Consider the following 13468-nt stretch of genomic DNA (forward strand, 5'->3'; position numbering starts at 1 on the left):
ATATACAGTGTGTGTGTGGTGCGTACGGCATATACAGTGTGTGTGTGTGTGTGTGTGTGTGTGTGTGTGTGTGTGTGTGTGTGTGTGTGTGTGTGTGTGTGTGTGTGTGTGGTGCGTATGGCATATAGTGTGCGTGTGTGGGGTGCGTACGGCATATACAGTGTGTGTGTGTGTGTGTGTGTGTGTGTGTGTGGTGCGTATGGCATATAGTGTGCGTGTGTGTTGTGTACGGCATATACAGTGTGTGTGTGGTGCGTACGGCATATACAGTGTGTGTGTGGTGCGTACGGCATATACAGTGTGTGTGTGGTGCGTACGGCATATACAGTGTGTGTGTGTGTGTGTGTGTGTGTGTGTGTGTGTGTGTGTGTGTGTGTGTGTATGGCATATAGTGTGCGTGTGTGGTGCGTACGGCATATACAGTGTGTGTGGGGTGCGTACGGCATATACAGTGTGCGTGTGTGTTTGTTGTGTACGGCATATACAGTGTGTGTGTGTGTGTGTGTTGTGTACGGCATATACAGTGTGTGTGTGTGTTGTGTACGGCATATACAGTGTGTGTGTGTGTTGTGTACGGCATATACAGTGTGTGTGTGTGTGTGTGTGTGTGTGTGTGTGTGTGTGTTGTGTACGGCATATACAGTGTGTGTGTGTGTGTGTGTGTGTGTGTGTGTGTGTGTTGTGTACGGCATATACAGTGTGTGTGTGTGTGTGTGTGTGTGTGTGTGTGTGTGTTGTGTACGGCATATACAGTGTGTGTGTGTGTGTGTGTGTGTGTGTGTGTGTGTGTGTGTGTGTGTGTGTGTGTGTGTGTTGTGTACGGCATATACAGTGTGTGTGTGGTGCGTACGGCATATACAGTGTGTGTTTGTATCGGTGAACTTCCGCCGCTTGGAATTCTGGGATCCGGACACATCTGGATGGAACAGGATGTGAAGACATTACAAGGAATGTATATATTAAGATTATACATTAGATATACATATCTTACCTTGAAAACTTGTAGTGCCGGCATTTTGGTAGATGAGCGGCTGCTGTATAATTCGAGTCTGGGGGGCAGTACTAAAGGTTGGGGTCAGCATGACCGTCTGCTGCTGCAGTTGATGCTGTGGAGGGGACTGTATCACAGGGCGAGGCTGAAGGACAGGCGCGGTCCTCTGAGGGGGGCTTGGGACTGAGCTTTTAACAGGCCCAACTGCCTGCGGCGTCTGAGGCTGTGGTGCCGGCGTCTGGTAATTCTGGGCCTGGCTATACAGCTTGGCTAAACCAGTGTCCATCCCAGTGCCTCCGTGATAGCTGGAACATAACTGATCTTCAAAAAGGTCAGGAAAATCCCCCACCTGGTTACTAACAAACTGGAGCATTTCTACAAGGAAAGAGAAGATATTATTCTTAGCACTTGGCAAAAGACACTGAAAACGTTAATACAGAAAATGTAGATCTGCTATACTTCATAGATAACTCACATCTGCTTGTACCCGACTTGTCTATGGTGCACACCGACCCGGCCAGGAGGACACACACCATCCCGATAATATACAGACCGCATCCATACGGCCATTATCAGCGCACAGACCCGGCCAGAAGGACACACATCATCCCGATAATATACAGACTACATCCATACGGCCATTATCAGCGCACAGACCCGGCCAGGAGGACACACATCATCCCGATAATATACAGACCGCATCCATACGGCCATTATCAGCGCACAGACCCAGCCAGGAGGACACACATCATCCCGATAATATACAGACTACATCCATACGGCCAGGAGCACACACACCATCCCGATAATATACAGACTGCATCCGTACGGCCATTATCAGCGCACAGACCCGGCCAGGAGGACACACATCATCCCGATAATATACAGACTACATCCATACGGCCAGGAGCACACACACCATCCCGATAATATACAGACTGCATCCGTACGGCCATTATCAGCGCACAGACCCAGCCAGGAGGACACACATCATCCCGATAATATACAGACTACATCCATACGGCCATTATCAGCGCACAGACCCGGCCAGGAGCACACACATCATCCCGATAATATACAGACCGCATCCATACGGCCATTATCAGCGCACCGACCCGGCCAGGAGCACACACATCATCCCGATAATATACAGACTACATCCATAGGGCCATTATCAGCGCACAGACCCGGCCAGAAGGACACACATCATCCCGATAATATACAGACTACATCCGTACGGCCATTATCAGCGCACAGACCCGGCCAGGAGGACACACATCATCCTGATAATATACAGACTACATCCGTACGGCCATTATCAGCGCACCGACCCGGCCAGGAGGACACACATCATCCCGATAATATACAGACTACATCCGTACGGCCATTATCAGCGCACAGACCCGGCCAGGAGGACACACATCATCCCGATAATATACAGACTACATCCGTACGGCCATTATCAGCGCACAGACCCAGCCAGGAGGACACACATCATCCCGATAATATACAGACTGCATCTGTACGGCCATTATCAGCGCACAGACCCGGCCAGGAGGACACACATCATCCCAATAATATACAGACTGCATCTGTACGGCCATTATCAGCGCACCGACCCGGCCAGGAGGACACACATCATCCTGATAATATACAGACTACATCCGTACGGCCATTATCAGCGCACCGACCTGGCCAGGAGGACACACATCATCCTGATAATATACAGACTACATCCATTCGGCCATTATCAGCCCATAATCCAGATACTGCTGCCCCAGAGACCAGACATTTCCATCTCAAACATGTATTGCATATTCCTCAGAAGTGCTCCCCCGGATTTTGGGCGGTATTGGTGGAAAATTTATGGGAAATAAGTGATTGTTTTTCGCATTTTTTTTTTTTTATGACCGCAAAGATTTACTACAATACATTTATAATCAATTTGTTTCCCATTCTGTAACAAATACTTTTATACATTGGATGTTTTTTTTGCAGGGTGGGGCTAGTAATAACAATTTGGATTGACAGTGTCTTTATTTATTTTGTACCTCTTTATTTTACTAATTGTGCCAGCTTTTAAATATTGAAATATTATTTTCATCTCATTTCCCCTGTAACCAAGGGTGGCATGTCGGCCCCAGTTGCATAGTGGCCGTTTCGGTCTCCTATAATATGGCAGCTCCTGCTCCCCCCATATACATTGCAGTCACATGACGCTATGTATGGAGGAGGAAGAGCAGTCACAGCTTCCTATTATGTACACAGTGCTTATACAGTGACAGAAGGCAGAGGCAGTAATAAACCATCTCCGCCCCCTCTATGTGGGCTACAGCTGGTTACAACAGCTGGATCCCGCTCCTGCAGCTACAGTGCCATGTACATGCAGTGAGGTGTTAGACTGTTACTCCAAGGTAGGAGTTAAAGGAGTTGACAAGTTCTCAACAGTTATCACAAATTGTCCGGATCATGCCAATAGCAAGAATTTAGCTACTAGGTTACACCTTTTTGTTACATGCGATTTTGTCACGTTTTTTCTGCCAGTGATTTTGTCTCTTTTTGGCATGTCATATGTAGCAGTTACAGGAGAACACAGCCCGAGGAGAGCAGACACCTTGTATATTTAGTTTTGCATTAGATACTTTCTCATCGGAGATCACCATATTGCTTATTGCTGGGGAGTTTTACCCTAAGGGTTTCCATTACCTGCTGGTAACTGCTCGGAGAACATTTAGGGCTTAGGCAGAGTCACTTACTACACCAAGTGTTTATAGTACTGAGTAATCCTCTCCTAGAGGGGAACGTTTTAGTAAGGTCTTTCCTAGTTCCCGATTCTGGTTTGGGCTTTATGCAAACAGCGGTCATTTTGGATCTGTGACATACACACAAGATATCTGTATACAGTATGTGTGTGTCACAAAAAGATCAATGTTATTTTTGCAGAATACACGAGACGCCTAAAAAAAAAAAAAAAAAAAAAGCATTCCGTGATGTTTTATAGATGTATTATAAAAACAAACATTGTGGTGGGGAAGGTGGGAGGTTCCTGACGGAAGTAGCATATGGTGGGGCATGGATTGCTCAATGTTCGGTAATGTGGACATGTAGGCACCCTGCACTGCAGTACCCAGAGCCGTGCTCATCTGGCTCCATATACCGTTTACGCCCGTAAAACAGTATAGTCCTAAAATAATTATATAAGAATAAGTTAAAATACACCTTATAAAAATACAGACGCTGCTAGGCAGGATAATGGGAAATGCACATAATGTGCATAGTGCAAAGCCACTACCCACTTGTCTACTATGCTAAATAAGTCTATATAATACACGGATAGACCAAAATCATAAGCTAAAACAGGTCAATCAGATGCCGACAAGATACAGATTATTATATGACTCGTTTTCTGGCTAAATAGTAAAAGCCTAACTTGATAGAAGCTGCAGAGTGGTAAATGAAAGAAAGTCCATCAGGGAATTGGAACTAAAGTGCAAAGCTAGTGTACAAAAAAAGCCTAAAAAAGGCTCTAAGGCAGAGGATACTCCAGTCTGGATAAACCCTGCCACCCCCACCTACGTTTCATCAATATGTCTTCAGGAGGTGCCTTATTTGCAACAATAAGGGCGTGAAGGTCTTGGGACAGCTCACTGGTTTTACCCATCATGAGGGTATGTGCACACGTTGCAGATTTGCCTGCGGATTTTTCCGCACTGAATCCGCATCTTTTGGTAGAAAATGCAGGTGCATTTTTGGTGCGTTTTTGTATGCGTTTTTGAAAGCTAAATAAAGATCTATTATTGAGCAAAAAAAAAGATTTGTGATGTCATTTCTTGTCCAATCTCTTCTTTTACATTTGTCCAACCCACACTCCATCACCACAGATAGACAGACATATGGGATAGATAGAGGGATAGATACATAGAGGGATAGATAGATACATAGAGGGCTAGATAGATACATAGAGGGCTAGATAGATACATAGAGGGCTAGATACATAGAGGGCTAGATACATAGAGGGCTAGATACATAGAGGGCTAGATACATAGAGGGCTAGATACATAGAGGGCTAGATACATAGAGGGCTAGATACATAGAGGGCTAGATACATAGAGGGCTAGATACATAGAGGGCTAGATACATAGAGGGCTAGATACATAGAGGGCTAGATACATAGAGGGATAGATACATAGAGGGATAGATACATAGAGGGATAGATACATAGAGGGATAGATACATAGAGGGATAGATACATAGAGGGATAGATACATAGAGGGATAGATACATAGAGGGATAGATACATAGAGGGATAGATAGAGGGATAGATAGAGGGATAGATATATCTATCTATCGATATATCCATGGATAGATGTAGATAGATCTATAGTTATATCTATCCATATATCTATCTATCCATACATTTATCTAACTATCCATATATCTATCTACATCTATCAATAGATATATAATATCAAGGCCGATGTTTGTTAATGAACAATATATATATATATATATATATAAAAAAAAAAACACCTGGGAAAAAAAATGTCGTGGACTCCCGAGCAAATTTTCTGCGCCAGAGGGGGAAAGCCAACGGCCTTATATTTGTAGCCTGGGAATGGGGTAACACCCATGGCCCCTTCCCAGGCTACGAATATCAGCCCGCAGCTGTATATTTAGCCTTTACTGGCTATTAAAATAAGGGGACCCCCTCAAAAAATGAAATGGGGTCCCCCTATATTTTATAGCCAGAAAGGGTACGCAGACAGCTGCGGGCTGATATTCATAGCCTAGAGAGGGGCCATGGATATTGCCCCCGGCTACAACTACGAGCACCCAGCCGCCCCAGAAAAGGGGCATCTAACAGATTCTGGCACTCAGCCCCTCTCTTCCCACTCCTGTGTAGCGGTGGGATATGGAGTAATAAGGGGTTAATGCCACCTTTGTATTGTAAGGTGACATTAAGCCTGGTTAATAATGGAGAGGCGTCAATAAGACACCTATCCATTACTAATCCTATAGTAATGAAGGAGTTAAAAAAAAAAAAACAAAAAAAAAAACAACCACACATATAAGAATAAAGTATTCTAATATTCTTAATTTCACCATACTTACACCACGCCTAATTCCTGCAACGCCCTCGATCGCCTGCAAAAAATAAACTAACCGTATACTCCCTTTCCGCCACAGTCCAATTAGTAACGAGTGTCCCACGACGATCTCCCCTATAGAACAGTGACATCGGGTGAGGTCACTGCTCTATAGGGCCTCCCAGTGACACACTGACAGGAGACAATGGCTCCTGCAATGCATCACTAAAGAGGTTACCTTAGTTCATTGCTCTCACTTTATGACAAAGCTGTGTGGGAATTTTTCCACGCAGCAGTGCCGCAAGTGAGAGTATGAACTATACTCACAGCGGCGGAGGGATACAGTGCAGAAGGATACCTTCAGTCATTGTACCCCAGAGCCCCTGGAGAGCGGTCGCATCAGCTGATGTGGCTGCTCTCCACGGGAGACCGTCGTGGGACACTCGTATTAATTGGATTACTGCGGATCAGGGAGTATACTGTTGGGTTATTATTTTAATATTTTTTTTACAGGTGATCGATGGCTTCGGGATCAAGGTGATTCGTGAGTATGTACTGGTGAGTATGTACTGTATGTGTGTTTTTTTTTTTTACATTCAACACATTAGCTGGATGATGGGACTACTACTGTCCCATCATTGGATAATGTGTAAATCGCTGTCACTGTAGCAGACATAGCGGGATGGGACTTGTAGTCCCATCGGACGATGTCTGCACACACACACACACACACACACACACACACACACACACACCACCGCCGCAGACCTCTGGACAGCCCCAGCAGACACCCGCACAGCCACGGCAGACCCGCCGACCCCACACACAGACATGCACTAGCTCCGCCCACACACTTCCCTCCTCCAGATCTGCAGTGTTTCATCCGCAGCTAAACCGCAGATCTTTTTTACATCTGCGGTTTTGCTGTGGATGTGCCTGACTAGATGCAAGTCAATGGGTGCAGAAACGTTGCAGATCCGCACAAAGAATTGACATGCTGCGGAAAAAAATACCGCTGCGTTTCTGCACGGTTTTTTTCCGCAGCATGTGCACAGCGTATTTGGTTTTCCATAGGTTAACATGCTACTGTAGAACTCATGGAAAACTGCTGCAGATCCGCAGCGTCAAAAACACTGCGGATCCGCGGGAAAATCTGCAACGTGTGATCATAGCCTGAGATGTTTCTTGTGTGGCACATTATAGGCCATCATTGAACCAGCTGATATTATATTTATTTCAGTTCTTCAATACAAAAAGTGACACTCATATTATACAGAGATATTACAGGCAGAGTGATCCATTTCAAGTATTTATTTCTGTTAATGTTGTTGATAATGGCTTACAGTCAATAAAAACCCAAGAGTCGTGTGTGTGTGTGTGTGTGTGTGTGTGTGTGTGTGTGTGTGTGTGTGTGTGTGTGTGCGCGCGCGCATCTCCGTGGAATATGTGGTGCTATAATAAATACGATACACACACTGCTGTTTGAGGCACAGTGATGGGTATATTAGTTTTCTTCTACATTTATGCCAATATTTATGGCAACTTGATATATTAGGTCTGAGTACTCATTATTGTGGTGGTCACTTAAGGGGTATGCTTACCCATATTTGACATAGGGTCTCTACAGTGCAAATCTGGACAAGCTGATGTTGAGCGGGTCGCCTTCTACATACATTTGCGTGGTGAGGTAGGGACCATCTCTAGGCATTTCAGGGTTTCTTAGGTCAGATGAGCTTAATATTAGCTTTTGTTGGTAAGAACATAGAGAATCCAGTCACTGCTCTCATTCACTAACAATACTTACCGTAGATTTTTCTCTGTAAACCCAGTTTATATAAATCTGGCCTTATAGACCCTAATATTTCTAATTACTACACCTTAGCCCGATAATACACGGATAGTAGCCAATACATGAGATCCACATTATTTGTCTTGTGCTGTTACCTTATTTAACACCGTTTCTTTTTTCTAAGACCAATAGAAAATCCTGTTTTATGAGGTAGTTATTCCACGGACATATAGATAGATTGTGATACCTCTAGTCAACTTTTTTTTTTCTTTTGGCAATCCTTCCAGGTTTTGGGCAGAGCCAGGCCAGACAATGGGGCAGGGGTGCGGCTGGCTACAGACAGCCAAAACTCCAACTATCACTATGACAAATTGCCCCAGGATTATGTTTCACAACTGTACCGCTGCATCATATGGCCATACCCTATAAATGTGCTATTTTAGGTAACCAAAGAATGTGCCACACACAGAAATGTCATCTCAGAGATCCATCAGATTTTTATTAAGAATTAGCTATTTATTAGTTCTGACTACCACATAAAAAATATTGCAGTTTTCCCTGCCCAAGCCTCCAGCCACAGATCTGTGGTTAGCTCTCCAAGATGTTGGGAACAACCAACTAGCCGAGTTCCTTCAAAAACTGTGAGCAAAAGTATTGACACCCCTGCAATTCTGTCAGATAATACTCAGTTTCTTCCTGAAAGTGATTGCAAACACAAATTCTCTGGTATTATCTTCATTTAATTAATTGTCCTAAAGCCAAATTGGATATAATTCAGCACCAAACATAAAAAAGGGGGTGGACAAAGTATTGGCGCTGTTTGAAAAATCATGTGATGCTTCTCTAATTTGTGTAATTAACAGCACCTGTAACTTACCTGTGGCACCTAACAGGTGTTGGCAATAAATCACACTTGCAGCCAGTTGACATGGATTAAAGTTGACTCAACCTCTGTCCTGTGTCCTTGTGTGTACCACATTGTGCATGGAGAAAAGAAAGAAGACCAAAGAACTGTCTGAGGACTTGAGAAACCAAATTGTGAGGAAGCATGAGCAATCTCAAGGCTACAAGTCCATCTCCAAAGACCTGAATGTTCCTGTGTCTACCGTGCGCAGTGTCATCAAGAAGTTTAAAGCCCATGGCACTGTGGCTAACCTCCCTAGATGTGGACGGAAAAGAAAAATTGACAAGAGATTTCAACGCAAGATTGTGCGGATGTTGGATAAAGAACCTCGACTAACATCCAAACAAGTTCAAGCTGCCCTGCAGTCTGAGGGTACAACAGTGTCAACCCGTATTATCCGTCGGCGTCTGAATGAAAAGGGACTGTATGGTAGGAGACCCAGGAAGACCCCACTTCTTACCTTGAGACATAAAAAAAGCCAGGCTGGAGTTTGCAAAAACTTACCTGAAAAAGCCTAAAACGTTTTGGAAGAATGTTCTCTGGTCAGATGAGACAAAAGTAGAGCTTTTTGGGCAAAGGCATCAACATAGAGTTTACAGGAGAAAAAAAGAGGCATTCAAAGAAAAGAACACGGTCCCTACAGTCAAACATGGCGGAGGTTCCCTGATGTTTTGGGGTTGCTTTGCTGCCTCTGGCACTGGACTGCTTGACCGTGTACATGGCATTATGAAGTCTGAAGACTACCAACAAATTTTGCAGCATAATGTAGGGCCCAGTGTGAGAAAGCTGGGTCTCCCTCAGAGGCCATGGGTCTTCCAGCAGGACAATGACCCAAAACACACTTCAAAAAGCACAAGAAAATAGTTTGAGAGAAAGCACTGGAGACTTCTAAGGTGGCCAGCAATGAGTCCAGACCTGAATCCCATAGAACACCTGTGGAGAGATCTAAAAATGGCAGTTTGGAGAAGGCACCCTTCAAATATCAGGGACCTGGAGCAGTTTGCCAAAGAAGAATGGTCTAAAATTCCAGCAGAGCATTGTAAGAAACTCATTGATGGTTACCGGAAGCGGTTGGTCGCAGTTAGTTTGGCTAAAAGTTGTGCAACCAAGTATTAGGCTGAGTGTGCCAATACTTTTGTCTGGCCCATTTTTGGAGTTTTGTGTGAAATGATCAATGTTTTGCTTTTTGCTTCATTCTCTTTTGTGTTTTTTCATTTAAGACAAATTAAATGAAGATAATACCAAAGAATTTGTGTTTGCAATCATTTTCAGGAAGAAACTGAGCATTATCTGACAGAATTGCAGGGGTGTCAATACTTTGGGCCACAACTGTACCTAGAAGAATTGATGCTGTTGTGAATAAAAAGGTGGTAACACCAAATATTGATGTGAATTACATTTCTCTTTAGCTCATTCACTTTTCTTTTTGCTAATAAAAATAAATGATTAAAGGGAACCTGTCACCAGAATTTGGCGGGACCGGTTTTCGGTCATATGGGCGGGGTTTTCTGGTGTTTGATTCACCCTTTCCTTACCCGCTGGCTGTATGCTGGCCGCAATATTGGATTGAAGTTCATGCTCTGTACTCCGTTGTAGACGCCTGCGTAAGGCAATCTTGCCTTGCGCACGCACAGTATGCTTTGCCCAACTGCGGGCAAAGCCGAAAAGCATTCGTGTGCATGCGCCGGCGCACTATGTCCCGGAATTATTTCACTGTGTTCCGGGACATAGTGCGCCGGCGCATGCGCACTAATGCTTTTCGGCTCGCAGTTGGGTAAAGCATACTGCGCATGCGCAAGGCAAGATTGCCTTGCGCAGGCGTGTACTACGGAGGACAGAGCATGAACTTCAATCCAATATTGCGGCCAGCATACAGCCAGCGGGTAAGGAAAGGGTGAATCAAACCCCCGAAAAACGGTCCCGCCAAATTCTGGTGACAGGTTCCCTTTAAAAGCTCATTCATACGCCTGTTGGTCTCGGTCTGATCTCGGGCAGGCCCGAGTCTCCAGGCCCATGTGTGATGGCTTCATATATTTCTTAGGGGAGGTCACGCTCAAGTTGGGAGAGCCGTGGGCTTATGGCTGCATTAGCCTATTCTTCCTATGGTGCACGAGGCTAATCATAAGCCAAGCCTTGAATCCCAAAAACGTAAGGAAATTTGCACAGCTCCTGTCCACAACAGGACATTGACCTGGACGAAGGTTGAGTGAAGCAATCCACAGATCTTTAGTGGCTATGCCTACAGCTCACGTCAGCTTTGCTGTGTGGACTGTGACAGAGTAAACTATTGCTGTGCTCATCGATACTGCTGCATGCAACCCAATACACACAGATCATAACTGGTCGTGACTTTCTCCCACCATTCCCTTGTCTCTGGGGAAGGGGTAGCACTCCTGAAAACTGTGATAACCTATGACATTTTCCTTCCTGCCACACGTAATATCACTTATATGCCACCATTTCCGGAGAACCTCCTCACCAAAAGCAACCAAAACAAAGAACTTTGGGGCAAACTGATAAAGACTGGGGTTCTTTAATGACAGTCTTGATGCAGAACCCACAGCAGTTACTATATGCCAATTTTCTTAAGAAGCCTCTGAGTTTGGCGCACCTTTCAAGGACATTTCTTTCTGCCATCAATCAGAATGACTTTGTGGGTCTGTGTCCCGTCTCTTCAGTAAGTCACATACACTTTCCAAAAAGCTAGCATAAAATGCCTAAAGTTGCTAAACTTTTGCGCAGTGGTATAAGGAGCAAACGGTTTGATGAATCGAGTCCTTTATGAACAGTAAGAAGAAAGGGTTCACGTGATTTGCTGGTCATTACCCCCTAAGCTTCACTGCGGACACTTCTATGGTTCTCCCAGATATTAAACTGAAGAGGAAGCAGCGGGGGAACGTGAGACCTATTGTGACTTGGCTTCAGTTCACAAAGACCTTTCGACCACGTGTTGGGGATCTCCAGGAGCAGCCATAGAACACTGCCGCCTGCACCGACGCACACTCCTAGAATCACTCCTTTATCACAGATCCATCACTGTTCAGAACACAGCATCATACCCATCACTGTGAACACAAAGGTGGATCTGTCACACGGCCATGGCTCATCAGTTACATCACACGCAGGATGTGGGTCACACAAGCTAGAAGTGACCTGATCCCGATCCCTTAGGGTGTGTGCAGAACTGGAGTTCATTCATCGCTTTCTCGTCAACAATTCCAAATGTAGAAGAAACAAAAACTCCGACTTCTCCTGCCCAAAAGAGCAAGTTTCATTTTACTAAAAACACACCAGAAATGTGAACTAATCAGGGGAGCAATATAAGGAGTTTATCTCTATGGAGCGTTTAACGCATCTAGTGAAGGTTGTAGTATACATCATACATGCAGAGAGGACTCCGGAATGGAGCGAGGAGACCAAGAAATGGAAAGGACTGTATGTGTCCTCTCTCAGGTACAATAATGACATTTCAGCCTAAGAGATCTATGTGCCCAGAAAAGATTGGAGGATGTGAAGCCAGCAGCAAATAAACTTGATAGAATTCTGTGTAATCAGATAACTGCAATAGGGAAAGTTACACATCGGAATAATGAAACCAAGGGAACACACTACGGCCACTGGAAGTCGGGCGACATGACAGCTGAAAATAGCACGCAACCTCCATTATTCCCAGCGACGAAGGAAGGCGTGGGGGGCGCGGTGGTCTCAGGTGCCTTGTGATCAATGCAGAAATCTTCACCCAATGTCCTATGTGCCGTTCTCCAGACACACAAGTGTATACAGCTCTGGTCACACCATAGTCTCCCCCATTCCGCTGCTACATTGCCAGAAATCAATGGGATTTTTTCTGATCCATATCAAAATCAAACACGTCAGGTAAAGGTTTTATTTCATGAATCAATAGTGCACATGAAAGTAAGAAACTCTGTAACATCTATAATCAGAGAAATCGGCGTTTTACGCCAGCACCGATCTGTCACTCAATTCCCAGGTAAAGTCTACATTTAGTGAAGATAGACGTTCCCATTACTGAGATAGGAGATGGCAGTTGGTGTTTCTAAAGTTCTATGGAGAGAAGCTAGAGGCCGACACAGACACCTGCGGGAAGATCTCGAGAAGCAAGTTACAGTTCTCCATAGAACTTTATGGGCACCAACGGTCATCTCAATAATGGGAAAGTTTGTATTCATGAAATTCAGATTTTACCAGCAAATTGAGAATAAATGACCAGGCCTTAAGGATAAATAAGCAGATTTCTATAATAAGAGATATCACAGAGATTCTTATATTCGTTTGTATTTTTGATTTATGGGGGAAAAAAAACCCAAAAGGACGATTACTCCTAGAGGGCAGATGTGCACAGCCACATCTACTACACCACTAAAACAAAAGCCTGGAGATGACACAGAAAAGCTCAGCAGAAGGGGACATGTCTATTCCACAAGCGCAGTAACGGCTCCTGTCGGCCCAGATAAAAAGCATGTGTGTATAAGGGGCCAGGACACAGCAGAGGGAGACTACTGGCCATACACTGGTCCTGCCACACAAGGGGATTAGAGACTAAGGAGGACTGGACAGAATAGTGACTGGCACAGAGCAGTAGCTTTATAACCCATCTGCACACAATATGTCAGCACCTGCTACAGAAAATAACACAATCAGCACAGAACCCCAACAGTGACAAGTCACAATATTAC

The 13468-nt window shown here is 44.6% G+C and overlaps 1 protein-coding gene across 1 annotated transcript in view; it reads right to left on the reverse strand.

Moving 5' to 3' along the window:
- The window catches only part of SREBF2 (sterol regulatory element binding transcription factor 2), a 67435-nt gene that overhangs the window by 52601 nt on the left and 1366 nt on the right, over positions 1-13468 (reverse strand). The window contains exon 2 of the mRNA XM_077277536.1: positions 992-1366. Coding sequence (XP_077133651.1) covers positions 992-1366 — 375 coding nt within the window. The remainder of the gene's footprint in view (positions 1-991; positions 1367-13468) is intronic.

This window comes from Ranitomeya variabilis, chromosome 8 (assembly GCF_051348905.1).
Source record: "Ranitomeya variabilis isolate aRanVar5 chromosome 8, aRanVar5.hap1, whole genome shotgun sequence".
In the NCBI taxonomy this organism is placed as follows: Eukaryota; Metazoa; Chordata; class Amphibia; order Anura; family Dendrobatidae; genus Ranitomeya; species Ranitomeya variabilis.